The 22,588-nt window shown below is 47.4% G+C and overlaps 1 protein-coding gene and 1 long non-coding RNA gene across 4 annotated transcripts; both read left to right on the top strand.

Annotated features, from left to right (window-relative positions):
- The first annotated feature begins 2,648 nt into the window (after positions 1-2,648).
- LOC129654649 (uncharacterized) lies at positions 2,649-11,756 on the top strand. Its single transcript, XR_008715553.1, has 3 exons — positions 2,649-2,810; positions 3,316-3,534; positions 10,934-11,756. It is a non-coding gene; the product is annotated as an uncharacterized LOC129654649 (long non-coding RNA).
- Positions 11,757-13,167: 1,411 nt separating this feature from the next.
- On the top strand, positions 13,168-22,440 carry FDPS (farnesyl diphosphate synthase). Of its 3 annotated transcripts, none has more exons than XM_055584057.1 (10): positions 13,168-13,315; positions 14,427-14,589; positions 15,689-15,829; positions 19,675-19,755; positions 19,900-20,022; positions 20,397-20,485; positions 20,582-20,654; positions 21,345-21,422; positions 21,524-21,658; positions 22,182-22,440. In XM_055584057.1, the coding sequence occupies exons 2-10, from the start codon at positions 14,449-14,451 to the stop codon at positions 22,380-22,382; spliced, it is 1,062 nt and encodes a 353-aa protein (XP_055440032.1). In that variant the 5' UTR covers positions 13,168-13,315; positions 14,427-14,448; the 3' UTR covers positions 22,383-22,440. The 3 variants fall into 3 exon arrangements, with proteins under 3 accessions (XP_055440032.1, XP_055440034.1, XP_055440031.1); XM_055584059.1 differs by having other exon boundaries at positions 13,209-13,315; positions 14,448-14,589; XM_055584056.1 differs by lacking the exon at positions 13,168-13,315 and adding an exon at positions 14,044-14,348.
- Positions 22,441-22,588: the final 148 nt, after the last annotated feature.

Below are 22,588 nucleotides of genomic sequence, written 5' to 3'. Positions count from 1 at the left end.
AAAGTGCCACGCTAGAGAATGTGCCATACCAGAGAGTCTGTGCACCACAATGAAAGGTCTTGTATGATGCACAAGACCTGATGCAGCAAATAAATAAGTAAAAATAAACTTTCTAAAAAAGAAGAAAAACCTGAGTGAACTTTTTGGCCACCTCCATATAACAGCTATGCCAATATTGCCCCAGTGTCCTGGGATGCAGCCACCTGAGGAAGGGCTGCTGCCAACCTGTGAGATACATGCTACCTCCAACTGAAGGAGGTGAAAAATAACCTTCACCGAATTTAGATAATAAATCCCAAATCATACAACTAGTGAAGACCAAAAGCAGGGTTCGAACCCAGGGCTGGTTGACTGCAAAGCTCTGTTCTGTCTGAGTACTTGAGACTTCCTGATGACTGGGGCAGGAGCAGGTCTGACACTCTCTTTTCCCAGGGTCCTAGGGTCATTTAGGACACCTTGGCCTTCGACCTGCTAAGTGTTGCCCAGTGGGGGTTAGGCTGGGCCTAGGAGAGCCCATTCTATTATTTTCTTCTAATTCCTTGCATTATTCACTTAAATAGACTTTCTTATCTTTCCTTGCAATTCTTTGGAACTCTGCATTCAGATGGGCATATCTTTTCTTTTCTCCTTTGCCTTTGGCTTCTCTTTTCTCAGCTATTTGTGAGGCCTCTTCAAACAACCATTTTGTATTTTTGCATTTCTTTTTCTTAGAGATGATTTTGATCACTGCCTCCTGTACAACGATATGAACTTCTGTCCATAGTTCTTCAGGCACTCTATCAGATCTAATCCCTTGAATCTATTTTTCACTTCCACTGTATAATCATAAGGGATTTGATTTAGGTCATACCTGAATGGCCTAGTGGTTTTTCCTACGTTTTTCAATTTAAGTCTGAATTTTGCAATAAGGAGTTCATGATGTGAGAAATAGATTTAAGGGACTAGATCTGATAGACAGAGTGCCTGACGAACTATGGACAGAGGTTCGTGACATTGTACAGGAGACAGGAATCAAGACCATCCCCAAGAAAAATAAATGCAAAAAAGCAAAATGGCTGTCTGAGGAGGCCTTACAAATAGCTGTGAAAAGAAGGTAAGTAAAAAGCAAAGGAGAAAAGGAAAGATATACCCATTTGAATGCAGAGTTCCAAAGAATAACAAGGAGAGCTAATAAAGCCTTCCTCAGGGATCAATGCAAAGAAATAGAGGAAAACAATAGAATGGGAAAGACTAGAGATATCTCTAATTTTCTTGAAGAAAATTAGAGATAACAAGGGAACATTTCATGCAAAGATGAGCACAATAAAGGACAGAAATGGTATGGACCTAACAGAAGCAGAAGATATTAAGAAGAGGTGGCAAGAATACACAGAAGAACTGTACAAAAAAGATCTTCATGACCCAGACAATTACGATGGTGTGATCACTCACCTAGAGCCAGATATCCTGGAATGTGAAGTCAAGTAGGCCTTAGGAAGCATCACTACGAACAAAGCTAGTGGAGGTGATGGAAATCCAGTTGAGCTCTTTCAAATCCTGAAAGATGATGCTGTGAAAGTGCTGCACTCAATATGCCAGCAAGTTTGGAAAACTCAGCAGTGGCCACAGGACTGGAAAAGGTCAGTTTTCATTCCAGTCCCAAAGAAAGGCAATGCCAAAGAAGGCTCAAACTACCGCACAATTGCACTCATCTTACACGCTAGTAAAGTAATGCTCAAAATTCTCCAAGCCAGGCTTCAGCAATATGTGAACCCGTGAACTTCCTGATGTTCAAGCTGGTTTTAGAAAAGGCAGAGGAACCAGAGATCAAATTGCCAACATCTGCTGGATCATCAAAAAAGCAAGGGAATTCCAGAAAAATGTCTATTTCTGCTTTCTTGACTATGCCAAAGCCTTTGACTGTGTGGATCACAATAAACTGTGGAAAGTTCTGAAAGAGATGGGAATACCAGAACACCTGACCTGCCTCTTGAGAAACCTGTATGCAGGTCAAGAAGCAACAGTTAGAACTGGACATGGAACAACAGACTGGTTCCAAATTGGAAAAGGAGTACGTCAAGGCTGTATATTGTCACCTTGTTTATTTAACTTATATGCAGAGTACATCATGAGAAAGCTGGACTGGAAGGAACACAAGCTGGAATCAAGATTGCCGGGAGAAATATCAATAACCTCAGATATGCAGATGACACCACCCTTATGGCAGAAAGTGAGGAGGAACTAAAAAGCCTCTTGATGAAAGTGAAAGAGGAGAGTGGAAAAGTTGGCTTAAAGCTCAACATTCAGAAAACGAAGATCATGGCACCTGCATCAGCACGGGGTTCAGCCCCTCAAGGGCAGATGGCAAAGGCCTTTATTGTTGTTCAGTCGCTGGCAAATGCTCCTGGCAAGTGCCAATTTGTAGTTGACTGTTCCTTGGACTTAGATGGACTTGAATACTTATAAAGACCTTTTTCTTACTTTCCACTCTTGATCCTCAACTCTGCCCTATAAGCTAATTAGATAAGGCACACATTTATCCTCTGAGTCATTAACAACAAACACAGATGACATGAATTACACTGATATCCTCAATTAGCAGTTTGGAGCCCACTCAGAGATGTCACAGGGCTTGCTGAAGTTCACTCAGCTAGTTCGGGTGGAATCACGACTTGCACCCAGGTGGCACTTAGACCCCAGGAGCTCCACTTTAGCTGGCAAGAACAGGGAAGACTGGAGCCTGGAATTGGCTTCCCTTCCTGGCCTGTTTCTTTCTTTTTAAAAAATAATATTTATTTTTGGCTGCACCGGGTCTTCGTTGCTGCCCATGGGTGAGTTGTGGTGAGTGGGGGCTAGCTTTCCTTGTGGTGTGCAGGCTTCTCATTGCTGTGGCTTCTCTTGTGGTGGAGCGTGGGCAACCCCAAGGCATGTGGGATCTTCCTGGACCAGGGATTGAACTTGTATCCCCTGCATTGGCAGGTGGATTCTTAACCATTGGACCACTAGGGAAGTCCCCTGGCCTGTTTCAATTGCTCTTCTCTCTCAGGGTGAGTTAGCTGGCCCCTGATACCTGACTCCCATCAGACCACAGAAGACAAGCCAGGTGGGAATTAAATGGGACTTTCTCCAGTTCTCACTCCTCCTTCAGCACATCATCTAGCAGGCTGTGCCCCTTCTTGAAGGATCTTTGACCCAGCCTCCACAGGGCCCAGTGAGCCTGCTCCTTCTTCCTGAAGTTATCCCTTGTTTCCTGGACTGCTCTGGACTTCCTGTGGCTCCTCTGCCTATCTCTTATCTGTATCCTTTGTTAATGCTTCCCCCTCCTCACCCCACCAGGCAAGGAGCAGAGCAGGATAGCAGTGATCCAGGGCCTTCACAGATAGGTGGTGACGGAAGGAAGACATGGCTCTGGGAAGGATCCACAGGCTCCTCAGTGGCGTCTGTGTCGAGATGTGCAGATTTAAAGCTGATGAGACACATTCTGGAAATGGCTGTGTCATTCTTGGGCTGGTAAGCTTTGACTGAGGTCCTCACATCAAGGGGAAAATCTTTCAGGTGAGGGTTCAGTGAGATAAAATATATGTGAACGTGCAGATTTCAAATGCCAGTGACTTAATAACTATTCCATAAATAAAGTGTTTGTGTAGAGAAGAAAAAAGGGAAGAAGGCTTTGCACATCTCAAATAGTCAGGCTGCTTATCAGGGACTGTCTCAACCTGGGCCCTTGTCTCCCCTTTCTGGCTTTTTTTTTTTTTAGTTTTTAAAAATTTAATTTTAATATTTTTTATCTTTGGCTGCACTGAATCTTTGTTGCTGCACATGGGCTTTCTCTAGTTGCAGCGAGTGGGGGCTACTCATTGCAATGGCTTCCCCTAGTCCGAGGCCTGGGCTCTAGAGTGCCGGCTCGGTAGTTGTGGCACATGGGCTTAGTTGCCTTTCAGCATGTGGAATCCTCCCAGACCAGACCAGGGGTCGGCCCCTGCCCCCTGCAGTGGAAGCGTGGAGTCTTAACCACTGGACTGCCTCAGTTCAGTTCACTTCAGTCGCTCAGTCGTGTCCGACTCTTTGTGACCCCATGAACCGCAGCCTCCCTGTCCATCACCAACTCCCAGAGTTCACCCAAAGCCATGTCCATTGAGTCGGTGATGCCATCCAACCATCTCATCCTCTGTCATCCCTTTCTCCTCCTGCCCTCAATCTTTCCCAGCATCAGGGTCTTTCCCAATAAGTCAGGTCTTCGCATCAGGTGGCCAAAATATTGGAGTTTCAGCTTTAGCATCAGTCCTTCCAATGAACACCCAGGACTGATCTCCTTTAGGATGGATTGGTTGGATCTCCTTGCAGTCCAAGGGACTCTCAAGAGTCTTCTCCAACACCACAGTTCAAAAGCATCAATTCTTCGGCACTCAGCTTTCTTTATAGTCTAACTCTCACATCCATACATGACCACTGGAGAAACCATAGCCTTGACTAGACAGACCTTTGTTGGCAAAGTAATGTCTCTGCTTTTTAATATGCTGTCTAGGTTGGTCATAACTTTCCTTCCAAGGAGTAAGCACCTTTTAATTTCATGGCCGCAATCACCATCTGCAGTGATTTTGGAGCCCCAAAAAATAAAGTCTGACACTGTTTCCACTGTTTCCCCACCTATTTTCCATGAAGTGATGGGACCGGATGCCATGATCTTCGTTTTCTGAATGTTGAGCTTTAAGCCAACTTTTTCACTCTCCTCTTTCATTTTCATCAAGGCTCTTTAGTTCTTCTTCACTTTCTGCCATAAAGGTGGTGTCATCTGCATATCTGAGGTCATTGATATTTCTCCCGGCAATCTTGATTGCAGCTTGTGCTTCATCTGGCCCAGCGTTTCTCATGATGTACTCTGCCTAGGAAGTCCATATTTTGTATTGTTTTCACTCTCCATTCTCTTTTTTTCCCTTTCTTTTTTTGGACTATAGTTGATTTCAGATCAGATCAGTCGCTCAGTCTTGTCCGACTCTTTGCGACCCCATGAATCGCAGCACACCAGGCCTCCCTGTCCATCACCAACTCCCGGAGTTCACTCAGACTCATGTCCATCCAGTCAGTTATTCCATCCAGCCATCTCATCCTCTGTCGTCCCCTTCTCCTCTTGCCTCCAATCCCTCCCAGCATCAGAGTCTTTTCCAATGAGTCAACTCTTCGCATGAGGTGGCCAAGGTACTGGAGTTTCAGCTTTAGCATCATTCCTTCCAAAGAAATCCCAGGGCTGATCTCCTTCAGAATGGACTGGTTGGATCTCCTTGCAGTCCAAGGGACTCTTGTCAAGAGTCTTCTCCAACACCACAGTTCAAAAGCACCAATTCTTTGGCGCTCAGCTGTCTTCACCAACTCTCACATCCATACATGACCACAGGAAAAACCATAGCCTTGACTAGACGAACCTTTGTTGGCAAAGTAATGTCTCTGCTTTTGAATATGCTATCTAGGTTGGTTGTAACTTTCCTTCCAAGGAGTAAGCGTCTTTTAATTTCATGGCTGCAGTCACCATCTGCAGTGATTTTGGAGCCCAGAAAAATAAAGTCTGACACTGTTTCCACTATTTCCCCATCTATTTCCCATGAAGTGATGGGGCCAGATGCCATGATCTTCGTTTTCTGAATGTTGAGCTTTAAGCCAACTTTTTCACTCTCCTTTTTCACTTTCATCAAGAGGCTTTGTAGTTCCTCTACACTTTCTGCCATAAGGGTGGTGTCATCTGCATATCTGAGGTTATTGATAGTTCTCCCAGCAATCTTGATTCCAGCTTGTGTTTCTTCCAGTCCAGCATTTCTCATGATGTACTCTGCATATAAGTTAAATAAGCAGGGTGACAATATACAGCCCTGACATATTCCTTTTCCTATTTGGAACCAGTCTGTTTTTCCATGTCCAGTTCTAACTGTTGCTTCCTGACCTGCGTACAGATTTCTCAAGAGGCAGATCAGGTGGTCTGGTATTCCCATCTCTTGAAGAATTGTCCACAGTTTATTGTGATCTATACAGTCAAAGGCTTTGGTATAGTCAAGAAAGCAGAAATAGATGTTTTTCTGGAACTCTCTTGCTTTTTCGATGATTCAGTGGATGTTGGCAATTTGATCCCTGGTTCCTCTGCCTTTTCTAAAACCAGCTTGGACATCAGGAAGTTCACGGTTCACATATTGCTGAAGCCTGGCTTGGAGAATTTTGAGCATTACTTTACTAGCGTGTGAGATGAGTGCAATTGTGCGGTAGTTTGAGCCTTCTTTGGCATTGCCTTTCTTTGGGACTGGAATGAAAACTGACCTTTTCCAGTCCTGTGGCCACTGCTGAGTTTTCCAAACTTGCTGGCATATTGAGGCAGCACTTTCACAGCATCATCTTTCAGGATTTGAAAGAGCTCAACTGGAATTCTATCACCTCCACTAGCTTTGTTCATAGTGATGCTTTCTAAGGCCCACTTGACTTCACATTCCAGGATGTCTGGCTCTAGGTGAGTGATCACACCATCGTGATTATCTGGGTTGTGAAGATCTTTTTTGTACAGTTCTTCTGTGTATTTTTGCCATCTCTTCTTAATATCTTCTGCTTCTGTTAGGTCCATACCATTTCTGTCCTTTATCGAGCCCATCTTTGCATGAAATGTTCCTTTGGTATCTCTGATTTTCTTGAAGAGATCTCTAGTCTTTCCCATTCTGTTGTTTTCCTCTATTTCTTTGCATTGATCGCTGAAGAAGGCTTTCTTATCTCTTCTTGCTATTCTTTGGAACTCTGCATTCAGATGTTTATATCTTTCCTTTTCTCCTTTGCTTTTCACTTCTCTTCTTTTCACAGCTATTTGTAAGGCCTTCCCAGACAGCCATTTTGTTTTTTTGCATTTCTTTTCCATGGGGATGGTCTTGATCCCTGTCCCCTGTACAAGGTCACGAACCTCATTCCATAGTTCATCAGGCACTCTGTCTATCAGATCTAGGCCCTTAAATCTATTTCTCACTTCCACTGTATAATCATAAGGGATTTGATTTAGGTCATACCTGAATGGCCTAGTGGTTTTCCCTACTTTCTTCAATTTAAGTCTGAATTTGGCAATAAGGAGTTCATGGTCTGAGCCACAGTCAGCTCCTGGTCTTGTTTTTGCTGACTGTATAGAGCTTCTCCATCTTTGGCTGCAAAGAATATAATCAATCTGATTTCAGTGTTGACTATCTGGTGATGTCCATGTATAGAGTCTTCTCTTGTGTTGTTGGAAGAGGGTGTGTGTTATGACCAGTGCATTTTCTTGGCAAAACTCTACTAGTCTTTGCCCTGCTTCATTCCATATTCCAAGGCCAAATTTGCCTGTTACTCCAGGTGTTTCTTGACTTCCTACTTTTGCATTCCAGTCCCCTATAATGAAAAGGACATCTTTTTGGGGTGTTAGTTCTAAAAGATCTTGTAGGTCTTCATAGAACTGTTCAACTTCAGCTTCTTCAGCGTTACTGGTTGGGGCATAGACTTGGATTACTGTGATACTGTATGGTTTGCCTTGGAAACGAACAGAGATCATTCTGTCGTTTTTGAGATTGCATCCAAGTACTGCATTTTGGACTCTTTTGTTGACCATGATGGTTACTCCATTTCTTCTGAGGGATTCCTGCCCACAGTAGTAGATATAATGGTCATCTGAGTTAAATTCACCCATTCCAGTCCATTTCAGTTCGCTGATTCCTAGAATGTTGACATTCACTCTTGCCATCTCTTGTTTGACCACTTCCAATTTGCCTTGATTCATGGACCTGACATTCCAGGTTCCTATGCAATATTGCTCTTTACAGCATCGGACCTTGCTTCTATCACCAGTCACATCCACAGCTGGGTATTCTTTTTGCTTTGGTTCCATCCCTTCCTTCTTTTTGGAGTTATTTCTCCACTGATCTCCAGTAGCATATTGGGCACCTACTGACCTGGGGAGTTCCTCTTTCAGTATCCTATCATTTTGCCTTTTCATACAGTTCATGGGGTTCTCAAGGCAAGAATACTGAAGTGGTTTGCCATTCCCTTCTCCAGTGGACCACATTCTGTCAGATCTCTCCACCATGACCCGCCCATCTTGGGTTGCCCCACAGGCATGGCTTAGTTTCATTGAGTTAGACAAGGCTGTGGTCCTAGTGTGATTAGATTTACTAGTTTTCTGTGATTATGGTTTCAGTGTGTCTGCCCTCCGATGCCCTCTTGCAACACCTACCATCTTACTTGGGTTTCTCTTACCTTGGGTGTGGGGTATCTCTTCACGGCTGCTCCAGCAAAGCACAGCCTTACCTTGGACGAAGGGTATCTCCTCACCGCCGCCCTTCCTGACCTTCAATGTGGGATAGCTCCCCTAGGCCCTCCTGTGCCCGCGCAGACAGGGCGTGGGGTTGCTCCTCCCAGCCGCCGCCCCTGGCCTCGGGCTTAGGGGGGTGGGGTAGCTCCTCCTGCCCGCCGCCCCTGGCCTCGGGCTTCAGGGCGTGGGGTATCTCCTCCTGGGCGCCGCCCCTGACCTCAGACGCTGGGTATCTCCTCTCGGCCACCCCCCCTGACCTCGGCCGTGGAGTAGCTCCTCTCGGCCGGTACTGCGCCGTCGCAGCCTGGCACTCTCGGCCGCTGCCCCTGACCTCGGACGTGGGGTAACTCCTCTTGGCCGCCGCTCTTCGGGCATGGGGTCCTCCCGGCTTCTGCCCCTGACCTCGGACGTGGGGTAGCTCCTCTCGGCCACGCTTTAGCGCGCGCGTCGCAGCCCCCTTGATTTACGATGTGATAATTTCTGGTGTACAACAAAATGATTCACTTATACATTTATATATGATATATATAGTATATATAAAATACACCTTTTAAAAATATTATTTCCCATTATGATTCATCATAGAATACTGAATATAGTTCTCTGTGCCATATGTAGGGCCTTGTTTATCTATTCTTTATTGCTACCTTACATTTGCTAACCCCTCACTCCATCCCTTCCCAGTCCCCTCCCCCTTGGCATTGATCTCAACTTTCTAGCCATCTTCCTCCTGGCCTTCTAGGAGCTCCACCTGCTACAAAGTGCTAGGGAATTTCTCCTCAACGCCCTTATTTCATGTGGACCTTCAATGGCCTAGGAATGCCTGGCCAGCTGCGTGGGGCTGAGAGGGGAAGGGTGGGATGACTTGGGTGTGGGGGACATCATGGTATAGGATGAGGAAAGTGAAATGAGACTTTCCTTTGGCCAAAGGCCAAAGCTCTGTGCCTTTCTCTGAGGAATTTCCTAGCACCTGAGGTTCTGTCGACCTGATCTCTAATTTCTTTTGAGGTTCCACTTTTTTCCTTACAGACTCCTGTCTCAAGGTGGAGGCAGACTGGCCTAGAAACCCAACCCTGCCAAAAGGTAGCAATGTCACACCCTCCTTGCTTGGGTTGCTCTTTACTACATAATGATGTTTTCCTAGACCTCTCCCTAGTTCTACTCCAGGTAGGTACAATAAGTTTTATTGTCATAAAATATTCTTAACATAAAATTTACTATTTTAACCACTTTTAAGTGTACAGTTAAGTGGCATTAAGTATATTCACATTGTTGAGCAACAATCATCACTACCCATTTCAAGAACTTGTAAAATCTCAACAGAATGAAATGCTGTACCCAGTAAATAATAATTTCCTATTCTTCCCTCTCCCTGCTTTCTGGTAGCCACTATTCTACTTCCTGTCTCTATGAATTTGATTACTCTAGTGGGATCAAAAGTAAAGGGAATCATATAATATTTTTTCCTTTGTTTCTGGCTTGTTTCACTTAGCACAATGCTTTCAAGATTCATCCATGTGGTATCATGTGTCAAAATTTCCCCTTTTTAAGGCTCAATAATATTCCATTTATGTATCAATGTATACCACATTTTGTTTATCCACTCATCTGTTGATGGACCCTTGGGTTGCTTCCACCTTTTGGCTGTTGTGAATAATGCTGCAATGAACACTAGTGTACAAGTTTGTTTGTATCTCTATTTTCCTTTGGGTATATCCCTAGGAGGGGCATTTCTGGGTCATACGGTAATTCTCTGTTTAATATTTTGAGGAACCATCAAACTGCTTTTGTTAGCAACTGTACTGCCTTACATTCCCACTAGCAATTTATGGGAATTCAAATTTCTCTGTCCTCACTGATGTTTGTTATTTTCATTTTTTTTGTTTTGTTTTTGCTATAGCTAGTTTAATGTGTAAGTAGTATCACATTATGGTTTTGATTTGCATTTACCTAATGATGCTGGGCAGAGAAGGCAATGGCACCCCACTCCAGTACTCTTGCCTGGCAAATCCCATGGGCGGAGGAGCCTGGTGGGCTGCAGTCCATGGGGTCACTAGGAGTCAGACACGACTGAGTAACTTCATTTTCACTTTTCACTTTTATGCACTGGAGAAGGAAATGGCAACCCACTCCAGTGTTCTTGCCTGGAGAATCCCAGGGACGGCTGAGCCTGGTGGGCTGGCATCTCTGGGGTTGCACAGAGTCAGACACAACTGAAGCAACTTAGCAGCAGTAGCAGCAGCAGCAATGATGCTGGGAGGGATTGGGGGAGGAGGAGAAGGGGAAGACAGAGGATGAGATGGCTGTATGGCATCACTGACTCAATGGACGTTGAGTCTGAGTGAACTCCAGGAGTTGGTGATGGACAGGGAGGCCTGGTGTGCTGGGATTCATGGGGTCGCAAAGAGTCGGACACGACTGAGCAACTGAACTACTGAACTGAACTGAACTGAATGACTAATCGTATTGAGACTCTTTTCAAGTGCTTATTGGCCATTTGTGTATTTTCTTTGAAGAAATGTCTACTTAAGTCCTTCGCCCATTTTCTAATTGGGTTGGTTGTGTTTTTGTTGTGGAGTCTTAGAAGTTCTTTTTATATCTTGGATATTGAATCCTTATGAGGTATATGATTTGCAAATATTTTCTTCCATTTTGTAGTGTTTTTTCCAGTCATGATAGTGCTCTTTGATGTACGAACATTCTTCACTTTGATGAAGCCCGATTTGCCTTTTTGTTGTTGCTATCATTGCCTATGCTTTTGGTGTCACATTTAAGAATCTATTGCCAAATCCAAAATATGAAGGCTTACCCTGGAACCAGAGATCAAATTGCCAACATCCGCTGGATCATGGAAAAAGGAAGAGAGTTCCAGAAAAATCTATTTCTGCTTTCTTGACTATGCCAAAGCCTTTGACTGTGTGGATCACAATAAACTGTGGAAAGTTCTTCAAGAAATGGGAATACCAGACCACCTGACCTGCCTCTTGAGAAACCTGTATGCAGGTCAGGAAGCAACAGTTAGAACTGGACATGGAACAACAGACTGGTTCCAAATAGGAAAAGGAGTATGTCTGGGCTGTATATTGTCACCCTGCTTGTTTAACTTGTATGCAGAGTACAGTATGAGAAATGCTGGACTGGATGAAGCATAAGCTGGAATCAAGATTGCCGGGAGAAATATCAGTAACCTCAGATATGCAGATGACACCACCCTTATGGCAGAAAGTGAAGAGAAACTTAAAAATCCTCTTGATGAAAGTGAAAGAGGAGAGTGAAAAAGTTGGCTTAAAGCTCAACATTCAGAAAACTAAGATCATGACATCTGGTCCCATCACGTCACGGTAAATAGATGGGGAAACAGTGGAAACAGTGTCAGACTTTATTTTTCTGGGCTCCAAAATCTCTGCAGATGGTGACTGCATCCATGAAATTAAAAGATGCTTACTCCTTGGAAGGAAAGTTATGACCAACCTAGATAGCATATTGAAAAGCAGAGATATTACTTTGCCAACATAGGTCTGTCTAGTCAAGGCTATGATTTTTCCAGTGGTCATGTATGGATGTGAGAGTTGGTGAAGACAGCTGAGTGCCAAAGAATTGATGGTTTTGAACTGTGGTGTTGGAGAAGACTCTTGAGAGTCCCTTGGACTGCAAGGAGATCCAACCAGTCCATCCTAAAGGAAATCAACCCTGAGTATTCATTGGAAAGACTGATGCTGAAGCTGAAGCTCTAATACTTTGGCCACCTGATGCCAAGAACCAACTCATTGGAAAAGACCCTGATGCTGGGAGGGATTCTGGGCAGGAGGAGAAGGGAATGACAGAGGATGAGATGGTTGGATGGCATCACCGACTCGATGGACATGAGTTTGGGTGAACTCCGGGAGTTGGTGATGGACAGGGAGGCCTGGCGTGCTGTGATTTATGGGGTCGCAAAGAGTTGGACACGACTGAGCACTGAACTGAACTGACTGGCCCTTATGTTATCTTCTGTTTTATGGTTTCAGTTTTTGTATAATTATCCATGGTGGGTGGGTAAGGTGTGAGGTGTGTGTGTGTGTGTGTGTGTGTGTATAAGATGTGTGTGTGTATAAGGGGTGTGTGTGTGTTTAAGGGGTGTGTGTGTACAGGGTGTGTGTGTGTGTGTGTCACCCATGATGTGTGTGTAAACTTATATGTGTGTATTACCCATGGTGGCTGGTAAAAAGTGTGTGTGTATGTGTAAAGGGTATGTGTGTGTAAGGAGTGTGTGTGTATAGGGTGTATGTATATGGGGGGTGTGTGTGTTACCCATAGTGGGTGGGTAAGGAGTCTGTGTGTGTGTACGGGGTGTGTATGTGTGTGTGTGTTACCCACGGTGGGTGAGTAAATGTGTGTGTGTACGTGTGTGTAGGGATAACGGTTCTGGTTTCTGCTTGAGTCTTCGCTTTGAGCACTTAAAGCACTTTATATACTTTATATCACGGTGTTATCCTAATTTAACAAATAAGGGAAGGTAGTTTCAAAGCCGTCAATTGAGGCTCAAAAGTTATATGATTTGCCCAAGTTAGACAACCAGTTAAGTAGCCATGTTGGTCCCCCTGGGGTTTTAGTAACGTGCTACTCAACTGCACAGGAAAATAATTACAATTTGAGTAGTAAAGAACGACTGTTGAGAGCCTGAGTTCAAGCAATTCCAAATCTGTTTCTCTTTCACTAGGACTCCTTGCAACCTCACCCCATCTTCCGCCCACTCTAGCCCTCTTAGCTTTAGGTCCCGGGGGGCAGCCCTTCCATTGGCTGTTGGTTACAGGGCCTCATGCTCTTACGAGGGGAAGTAGCCAATCAATGTGGCTCGTCTCCGCTCAGCCAGCCCGCGCTAGATCGCGTAATCGTTGCCCCCTCCTGTGGCATTTCGGGAATTGTAGTCTAGTGAAGCATTGCTGCCTATAGTGAAAGGAGGTCGAGAACTACTAGATCCAGCGACCCGAGCGCCGAGCGGTCCAGCTTTTAGGAGTACCCCTCCAACAATCTGGATCTGCAACCCGCTTCCAGGAACAGGTGAGAGAGGTTGAGGGCTGGGACCGGAGGCAGGGGCTAGAAACTCGGTCTTACCTCTGTAGCGCAACTTTAAGGCACAGGAGGTCCAGTCTGTTGCGTCGCTGTTCCCCCGTTTTGGGAGTTGGTGGGACCGACTGGCTGACACCGTGGATGTGCAGAAACTCCCGAACTCTGCCATGTGGTTTCCTGGAATCCCAATATAACTGCACCCTGCTTTGCTCTTCCGTTGCGAAACCGACCCACCCACCCAGTGTTGCTCCGAGGCTGTCAGCACAATCCTGGCTCTGTGAGGGTCCAGTCCCAGAGCCCCAGGGGTTCTGCTTTCACGTGTCAAAGCCTGCGCTCCCCTCTCCCTGCCTACCGAGGGAGACCTGGGTTCTAGATTTGGCGCTGCCATTCCCCGGATATCCTCCTACCTCCTAGAGCCTCAGTTTGGCCTCTATAAAAGAGGGTGATACAAAAATCCTCCCAGCCCCCGGTCCTGAGGTCCTTTACTCTGGATTCTCCAGTCTGTGCTCCAGAATTTAGAGGAAGAAAGTAAGAGTAGAGCAATTCCAGAGGCTCCCTGGTGGAGGCGTTGACGGTTCCTCAACCGGGTAAAGTTAGGTGGCTTTGAGTCCTAGCCTTCTTATTTCAAGTGTGATCAGCTGAGTCTCGGTTACCCAGCCGTACTTTTTGTTCCCTGCGTTTCTTTCTGTAAGTGCCCTCCAGCTTAGCCCAGAAGAGAGTGGGGCATTCTGGGTACAGGGGTGAAAGGTTGGAGGGTGACTTGGGGAGCTGACAGCGTGCTTCTGCCTCTGGTGCTTGCCCCTGCAGGGAGTGCTCAATGCCCCCTGCCTATGCCACCTCCCATGCTGCCCCTGTCCCGCTGGCTGAGATCTGTGGGGGTCTTCTTGCTGCCAGCCCCGTGCTGGGTGCCCCAGGACAGGTTGCTGGGTCCCCTACAGCGACCCACCCTGGGGCACGGGTGCCCAGTCCTGGGGGCCTGGCACAGTGCCCGCTGCTGGCGGCAAGCGTGGACAGAGGAGCCTCGGTGAGTTTGGCAGGGGTGAGGGGCCTTGGGGGAGGGGAGCAGCTGATTAGGTTTCTGACTTGTCCTCCCTCTTGTCAGAGCATTTTACTCCTCCCTCAGAATGAATGGAGACCAGAAATTGGACGCTTATGCCCAAGAAAGGCAGGATTTCATCCAGCACTTCTCCCAGATTGTCAAGGTGCTGACTGAGGAGGACATTGGGCACCCAGAGATAGGAGATGCCATTACCCGACTCAAGGAGGTGAGGGATTTACAACTTGAGAGGGTGAACCTTTGCAATCTCTGCACATGTGTGGGGTCTCTCTCTGGCTCTGGGGTGACTTTTGACAGGTGTCGAAACAGACTTTTATCTGAGAGACTCTGGGTCCATTCTGGAGGGGGCGGAGCCCGGGCAGGTCCAATCAATCCAGCTTTGTGATTCTGGTAGGCCAGGCATACTGCTTTGCATAGGGGTGGAGCTCCCTGGGGGTGAAGGCCTTGATCGGGGTAAGTCTTTGATTTTGTTGAGACAGGGAATTAGGTGTCCAGAAATCATAAGGGGCTACCTTGGCAGGGACCTGGGAGGAAGGGAGGAAGCAGTCTGAGGTGGGGCTGAGGGAAGGTAGTGTTCCATCAGAAACCCCTCCTCTAGGGCAGGAACTGTTTTTTGAGATACCTAAGTTGCCTTATTCTTTTGGAGTATCTAGTAATCCTTTTGTAATGCTGTCTCATTTGTCTGAGGCAAACTAAGGAAAAGGAAGTCTGTACTGGGATGGAGATTAAAAAGGGAAGTCTTCCCAATGAACTCCATCTGGTTGACAACAGGGCAGCAGAAGGCGATTCCACTGAAGGAGGAGCCGATGGTCCCCCCAACCTGAGTGCCCTCCAAGCTGTCCTCTGGCTAACTTGGGGAGGAGGGGGCTTGTCTTAGTTAAGTGAGAGTCTTTTTATTTGCAGAGAGGCTGAACTGTGAAGGGGGGTGCAGAGGAGGTGGCTGAGAAAGGAGGAATGGGGATGGGAGAGACCTGAGCTAGCCATTCCCTTGGCACGCACAAGAGTTTCCCCCGGGTTCAAGCCCTGTCTGGGTTTGGGAGCAGATTTTAATCTCCAGTATGGAGCCTTCCAGTGTTCTGAAGAAGACAATGCAGAGAGAGCCTGGGGACTGGGGAACTTCCAGCTGTGCTCCACAACTTGGAAGAAGCCAAGAGAGTAGTAGTTCAGAGGCTGCCTGGAGGAGGGGTTGGGATTGAGGAGGATAAAGTTAGGTTCCCTGGTCGCCGGTGGGAGAAAACAAGGAAAAATCTCAGAATAGCTGCTCCACAGACCCTGATGCCTTCCTTGTCCCTCTGCTCTTTCTGCAGGTCCTGGAGTACAATGCCATCGGAGGCAAGTACAATCGGGGTTTGACGGTGGTGGTAACGTTCCGGGAGCTTGTGGAGCCTGGGAAACAAGATCCTGACAGTCTCCAGCGGGCCCTGACTGTGGGCTGGTGTGTGGAACTGGTGAGAAGGATGGGGAACAGCAGGCGAAGACGAGGTTTACTAGAGTGGGGGTGCCCTGGGTGGGATGGGGTGGGACAGGAGGAATGGGCCTGAAACTCGCTTCTCGGTTGTGTTTCTGTGCCTCTCGTGTGCTGGGGCCAAACTTAGTGAATAAGGGTTAACACGTGGGGAGGCTGTTTTACCAGAAGGTACATGTTTCACCTGTACTCTGGCGGTGGGCCCGGGCCTTGGAACTGGCCGTGAAGTTGTCAGCTCTTTCTTCTGAGTAGAGGACAGCCACAAAAGTGAGATAGTTCTTCTAGAAGATTATTCTATGGCAGAGATTGAAAACTCGAAGCCTATTGGTAGTTTTTGAAAATGTTTTAAAATTAAGTTCCCTAAATCTAACAAAAGGAGAGATTTCACATGAAACCCCAGATGTCTTGTATCACATGGAAAATTGCTAGATATGGGTCCAGAGTCCCATATAGCAACAGTTGGCCAAAGTTGAAGCCTCTTCCCCAAGACTGGAGATGGACTCTCTTGTGTGGATCTGTCTGTTTTGCTCAGTCTTCCTGTCTCCAAGCTCAGTTGGTTCTTGAAGGTGTATGGTTTGCTCACCTGGCCTAAAGTCTCCATTTTAGGCTTTCCAGGGGGGACTAGGTTCTGGAGTTGGGGGGTGCTAGGCCCTGAGGAGTGGGGAGATGAGCCCAGGAGGGAAGACACTCTGGGCTTGGTGAATGACGGGTGATCCTGGCCTGTGGAGAGGAGCAGCTGGCCTGAGGGAGGGTGTGATGAGCTCAGCACTGGCCATGCTGCAGTCTTGGCGTGAGCAGATCAGGTGGAGCTATCTGTCCTGCAGGTGGTGGAATTTCCAACCTAGAGCGAGTAAGGGAGATGGGGCTATACAGTAGGGATTTGCCTCCAAGGGGGTAAAAGGATGATGGCCTCACTGAGGGTGGGGCCCCTGGTGACAGCGGTGCCCTTCTAGGGATCGGTGGTGCTGAGGAGCCCGTAGCCACAGACAGCAGGCAAGGAGTGAAGGGCAGGAGGGTAAGGGTAGAGCTGTGGGGGGCCCAGCAGCTCACCTGGTAAAATCAGTTGTTACTAACCTTAGCTGCGCTGTGGGTTCACCTGCGGTTGGGTTGGTTTGTTTGACCAAACCGTGCTGCTTGTGGGATCTTAGTTCCCTGATGAGGGATGACCCTTGGTCCCGGCAGTGAAAATGCTGAGTCCTAACCACTGGACTTCCAGGGAATTCCCATGTTTTCTTAAACGCAGCTGCACTGTGACCACTTCCCCTAAGATCCCGTTTGAGCAGTGCACCATTGTTTTGGATGATTTTTGTTATAATCTCTGCTTTTATCTTCCTTTCGCTTCTACCACATCTCCTTCAACCTCTTTTCTATTTCAGCATTTACCTCCTAAAAACAAGGACATTTGCCTATATAACCACAATAGCATTTTCACATCTGTCTTAGTCTGTTTGGGCTGCTATAACAAAATAAGGTGGTTGGATAACATCACTGATTCAATGGACATGAACTTGGGCAAACTCTGAGAGGTAGTGAGGGACAAGGAGGCCTGGTGTGCTGCAATCCACGGGGCTGCAAAGAGTTGTACACAGCCTAGCGACTGAACAACAGCAAAATACCAGTGACTGGGTAACTTATAAACAACAGAAAATTTATCTCTTACAGCTCTGAAGGTTGGGATGTCCGGATTAAGGCACCCACATGACTGGGTCTTACCAGGAGTCAGGACTTCTCTTCCTGATTCGTAGCCAGCATCTTCTTGCTGTGTCCTCAGGTGGAAGGGGCAACGGAGCGCTTGGAGGTCTCCTTCATAAGGGCACTAATCCCTTGCATCAGGCTTCCACCCTCATGATCTGAGCACCTCCCAAAGGGTCCACCTTCTAATACTGTTATCTTTGAAGTTTAGGATTTCAACATAAGAATTTTGGGGGGAAGCATTCAAATCAGAGCAACAGTCATGATAGTTAACATTGATATCATAATATTACCTAATATATTCCATATTTAAATATTCATAATTCTTCCCCAATTGTCTACTATAAGGTTTAAAAAAAAAAAAAACAAAAAACATCTAGGATCCAAGTAGAAGTGATGCATTGCATTTGTTAGTTTTTCTTCAGTCTTTAGAATACTTCCTCCATTATAACGGACTTTTTTAAAGTCTAGGCCAATTATTTGATAGAGTGGCTCACAGCCCAGTCTGATTCGTATCTAGAGGAAACAGGCAGGGAGGCATTTCGGTAAGGATGCAGGGTGGGTAATGTGGTGTGTTTCTTGCTACTTCCCACTGTAACACATACCTAGGGAGATTACTAAAAAACCCAACCCAATACTGTGGTAAAATCCCTGTAGATCTAATGTTCTCCTAATAAACAGAAAGTGCAGTTGGGGGGGGGGGGCAGAGGAGATTGAGGGAGGCCACGGAATGAATGCCCTTCAGAGACGATCTTGGTTGAGTGGTGCTGGTTGAAACCAGCTGGCCCTTGTAGCCACTCAGGGGAGGCAGTGGAGCTGTGGCTTCAGGGAACAATGCCACTCCACATAGACACACTGTAAATAAAATGTGTGCCCCAATGTGGAAAGCCCAGGCCCTACTCCAGGGTGACGTCAGAGGAAAAGGTGCAGATGGAGACCTCCTTCCCGAGGACTTGGCCTGGAACGACAACAGCCCTTTCGGCACTGTGCACACCCGAGCTGGTGGCTAGTGGTGGGCACTTCCTCTGAGCCGTGCAGATCCACTGGAGCACACACACAAGACATTAAAAACCATATCTTCAAGGACTTCCCGTAATACTCCAGTGGTTAGGGCTCAGCACTCCCACTGCTGAAGTGGGGCCCAGATTCAATCCCTGGTCGAGGAACTAAGATCCCACAAGCCATGCGGTGTGGCCAAAAAGAAAAAAAAAACACACCATGTCTTCACAAGCTATTTGAGGGAGCCGGAACATGTAGCCTGGCTGCTAGAAGTATTTCTGGGAGAAGTTACAGTGCTTCATTCTCTCATGTATTTCTTAGACAGACATTTATGGACCAGCACTGTGCTGGGCTTTGGGAATGGCATACAGTCAAACACCTCGTCTCTGCCTCAAGGTAGTTAGTTCACAGTCCTGCAGGGAGCCAGCATAGTCTGGTACTTTCCAGGAGGCTGGCACTCAGAAGAGGAAGCCCTTTGAGGATGTTTAAGAGCATGGGTGAAAGTTACCAGGAGTCAGACTTCAGTTCCACCCTATTAGACCCAGGCTCCTAAGTGAGCTTCCTGAGGTGCGGTTTTGTTCCTGTTTGCTGGAGTGGGTAAGCAGTGCCCGGAGAGAATGCAGGAACCAGTCTTTCTTGTTCCTGAAGTCATGTAAAGTCACGCTGCATGAAAAAGTCTTGCTTGAAACCCTCCCCGAAGTTTTTGGCCAGGGAGGAGTACAGTATATGAAGATATTTCATCATCTCCCTGATACCAGGGATTGTCTGGAGATCTGTTATGTCTCTTACTCTGAAAACAAGGGAGTTTTTTGTCCCTTTTTATAGTTGGGAAGCCTGAGCCAAAGAAGTCATACAATCTTCCAAAGTCCCACAGCCCAGATTAAAAGTCCTCAGTGAACTTGCCTGGCAGCGCAGTGGTTGGGATTCCGTGCTCTCAATGTAGGGGGCACGGGCTTGATCTCTGGTTGGAGAACTAAGATCCCGCAAGCCACACAGTGTGGCCAAAAAAAACCAGTCCTCGGCCTCATCCTGACCTACCTTCCCTGTTGAGTGATTCTTAAAAGCAGCATCTATTGCTGGTAGAAGGAACAATCATAAGGAGCCCTGGGACTCTTATTCCACTTTCCATCCTCCTAGCTTCAAGCCTTCTTCCTGGTGTCAGATGACATTATGGACTCATCCCTCACCCGACGGGGGCAGACCTGCTGGTATCAGAAGGTAAGTGGGCGGGAAGGTAGTGCGGTGGGCATGGCAACAGACCACTGGGAAAGGGTCACATGGAGCCTATGGAGGAGGTGTTACGGGTTCTTGGTATGAGTCTAGGCCAGAAGTTGATTGCTTGTTTTTCTGTGTCCCTGACAGCCAGGCATAGGTTTGGATGCCATCAATGATGCTTTCCTTCTGGAATCATCCATCTACCGCCTGTTGAGGCTGTACTGTCGGGAGCAGCCCTATTACCTGGACCTGATCGAGCTCTTCCTGCAGGTGGGGTGCAGACTAGGGCCCCCACGGTGGCCTTGGCCTCTATGGGACATTCTCGTCCAGATATGCGATGCTCACTGTCCTCTTTGGGACAGTCTTGTTTTAGGGTGATACCCAGGTTTGCCTGGAAGGGGAAGTAATTGAGGGAGGGAGTGGGGGCGGGTGGTGGCGGCGGCTTCCTTGTGTCTCTGTGATTGAAAGGAGTGGTAAAGGGCATGTGTGTGACTGTGTGGGCCTTGAGTTTGGGAGCCCTCTCTTCCTCCTCCTGTCTTTCTGACCACCCAGTTATCAACTACTGTGGGATGTAGGGCCCAAGATTTCAGAGTTCTCCAGCCCTGGAGAAAGCCCAGTTCACAGGCCATCTTCCTGCTCCTTAGAGTTCTTATCAAACTGAGATCGGACAGACCTTGGACCTCATCACAGCCCCCCAGGGCAACGTGGATCTTGGCAGATTCACAGAAAAGAGGTGAGGGACCATGGGAACCATATCTGGACAGTGAGAGGGAGGGCTGGGAGAGGGTGCATAATCCTTCTAAGGAGTTTATCTTCTCCATGCATGCAGGTATAAGTCTATTGTCAAGTACAAGACAGCTTTCTACTCCTTTTACCTTCCTGTAGCTGCTGCCATGTATATGGTGAGTGAGCCTCTTCATCCCTTGCTGCCCTGCTCATGTGGGCCTTTCAATAAGGAGGCCACGGAGCAGGCACACCCCCTCTAGGAATGGCTGAGAGATATTGAACAAGCTACTTAATCTTGCTGAGTCTGTTTCCTCAGCTATAAGATGTGGATAAAATCCCCACCCGTGGGACTAATTATAAAAAAGAACTGAGTGGTTTACATGAAAGTGGACAGCCCATCAAGGGGGAACAAGGAATTCTCCATCTGTGTACAGCAGTAGGAGTGGGGAGGAGATAATTCAGGCTGAGGGAGAAGACTAGATTCAGAGGCAATCCATGGGGTTAACTATCTATGCTGACCTTCTCCAAGTTTCCTTTCCATAGTGAAAGAATTTGGAAATGGTAAAAAGATTAGGAAGCAGGATCAGAGCGACTCAGGGACTGAGCCTTGTGAGAGAAGAGAGTCTGACAGCCTCCAGAATGAACTCACCTCTGCTGTGACTTGCAAGAAGACCCATAGCTAAAATCAGTGGGATAGGGGGTGGACCGTCAGCCAGGACTTCCTTTATCAGGGAAGCCAAGGGTGTCTGAAAGGAGAGAAGACTTGGGGGGTCTGTACTGGGGCAAGACCCTCTTCGTGGGAGGAAGCAGCCAGGAAGATGCAGGCACCTCTGGCGTATGACTTGTTAACCCCCTTTTCACTGTAGGCAGGCATTGATGGGGAGAAGGAGCATGCCCATGCCAAGAAGATCCTGCTGGAGATGGGAGAGTTCTTTCAGATTCAGGTAGGAAGGCATGGGGCGCTGGCAGAAAACAGGCTCCAGCTTTGCTCCTTCCCTGCCTTACAGCCTCTTCGTTCCTTCTTTTCTGAACCCTCTCTGCCCAGGATGATTACCTTGATCTCTTTGGGGACCCCAGCGTGACGGGTAAGATCGGCACAGACATCCAGGACAACAAGTGCAGCTGGCTGGTGGTTCAGTGTCTGCAGCGGGCCTCTCCAGAACAGCGCCAAATCCTGCAGGTGCCCTAGGCTGTGCTGTGGATCCCCTAGCTGTGGAGTAGGGGAAAGAGCAGTGGGTTTTCAATGGGGGTGATTTGACACACACATGCACGCACGCACGCCCTGGCATTTGACAGTGTCAGGAGACATTTTTTTTTTGTCATCATAACTTGGTGTGTGTGTGTGTGCCTGTGCCACTGGGATCCCTAGTGGGTAGAAGCCAGAGATGCTGCCAAATACCACACATACAGTAGCTTCCCACAAAGAACTATCTGGCAGAAATTTCAAATGGGCCACGGGTTGAGAAACCGTGGGGTAGAAGAAGCTGAGGCCGGAACCCCACTGACTGAGTGAGCATTTGGGAAGGGGGCGGCGTTGGGGGGGGGCTGGAGTTCGAGATTATAGCTACTCAGAGACCCTTGAAACTAGAGGCAGGAATGGAATGAATAAAGGGCATTGGAGAGGTTCTGGATGGGGGAGTGGAGGGACCTAGAGGTGCTGGGGGAAGGCTAATAAGTTCGTTTTCCTACCTCCGTCCCTTCAGGAGAACTATGGGCAGAAGGAGGCTGAGAAGGTGGCCCGAGTGAAGGCGCTCTACGAGGAGATGAATCTGTCGGCTGTGTATATGCAATACGAGGAAGACAGTTACAACCACATTATGGGTCTCATCGAGCAGTATGCTGCGCCCCTGCCCCCAGCCATCTTCCTTGGGTTAGCACAAAAGATCTACAAGCGGAAAAAATGACCTAGAGTCTGTGAAGGTGGGGAAGGGAGGCTTCTCAATAAATTATTGTCTAACCTGTGGTTCTTCCGTTTCTGCTTGTGCCAGCCAGGAGCGCAGCTTTGTCCAGAATGGGCAGGGTGGGGGTCAGTTGCATGAAAGCCGGAACCCCCTTGGGACTAAAAGGTCCCTTCAGTGGGACCTTAGGATGCATCAAAAGCCATTGAGCT

The sequence above is a fragment of the Bubalus kerabau genome, chromosome 6, assembly GCF_029407905.1.
Source record: "Bubalus kerabau isolate K-KA32 ecotype Philippines breed swamp buffalo chromosome 6, PCC_UOA_SB_1v2, whole genome shotgun sequence".
Lineage (NCBI taxonomy): Eukaryota > Metazoa > Chordata > Mammalia > Artiodactyla > Bovidae > Bubalus > Bubalus kerabau.
This window is presented reverse-complemented; position numbering and strand designations above follow the sequence as displayed.

Excerpts from the sequence above, each read along its gene's own strand:
- FDPS (XM_055584056.1), top strand. The coding sequence starts at position 14,155 with ATGCCACCTCCCATGCTGCCCCTGTCCCGCTGGCTGAGATCTGTGGGG. Across the intron at positions 20,486-20,581 it reads GGCAGATTCACAGAAAAGAG|GTATAAGTCTATTGTCAAGT; the intron begins GTGAGGGACCAT and ends CCATGCATGCAG. Across the intron at positions 21,659-22,181 it reads AACAGCGCCAAATCCTGCAG|GAGAACTATGGGCAGAAGGA; the intron begins GTGCCCTAGGCT and ends CCGTCCCTTCAG.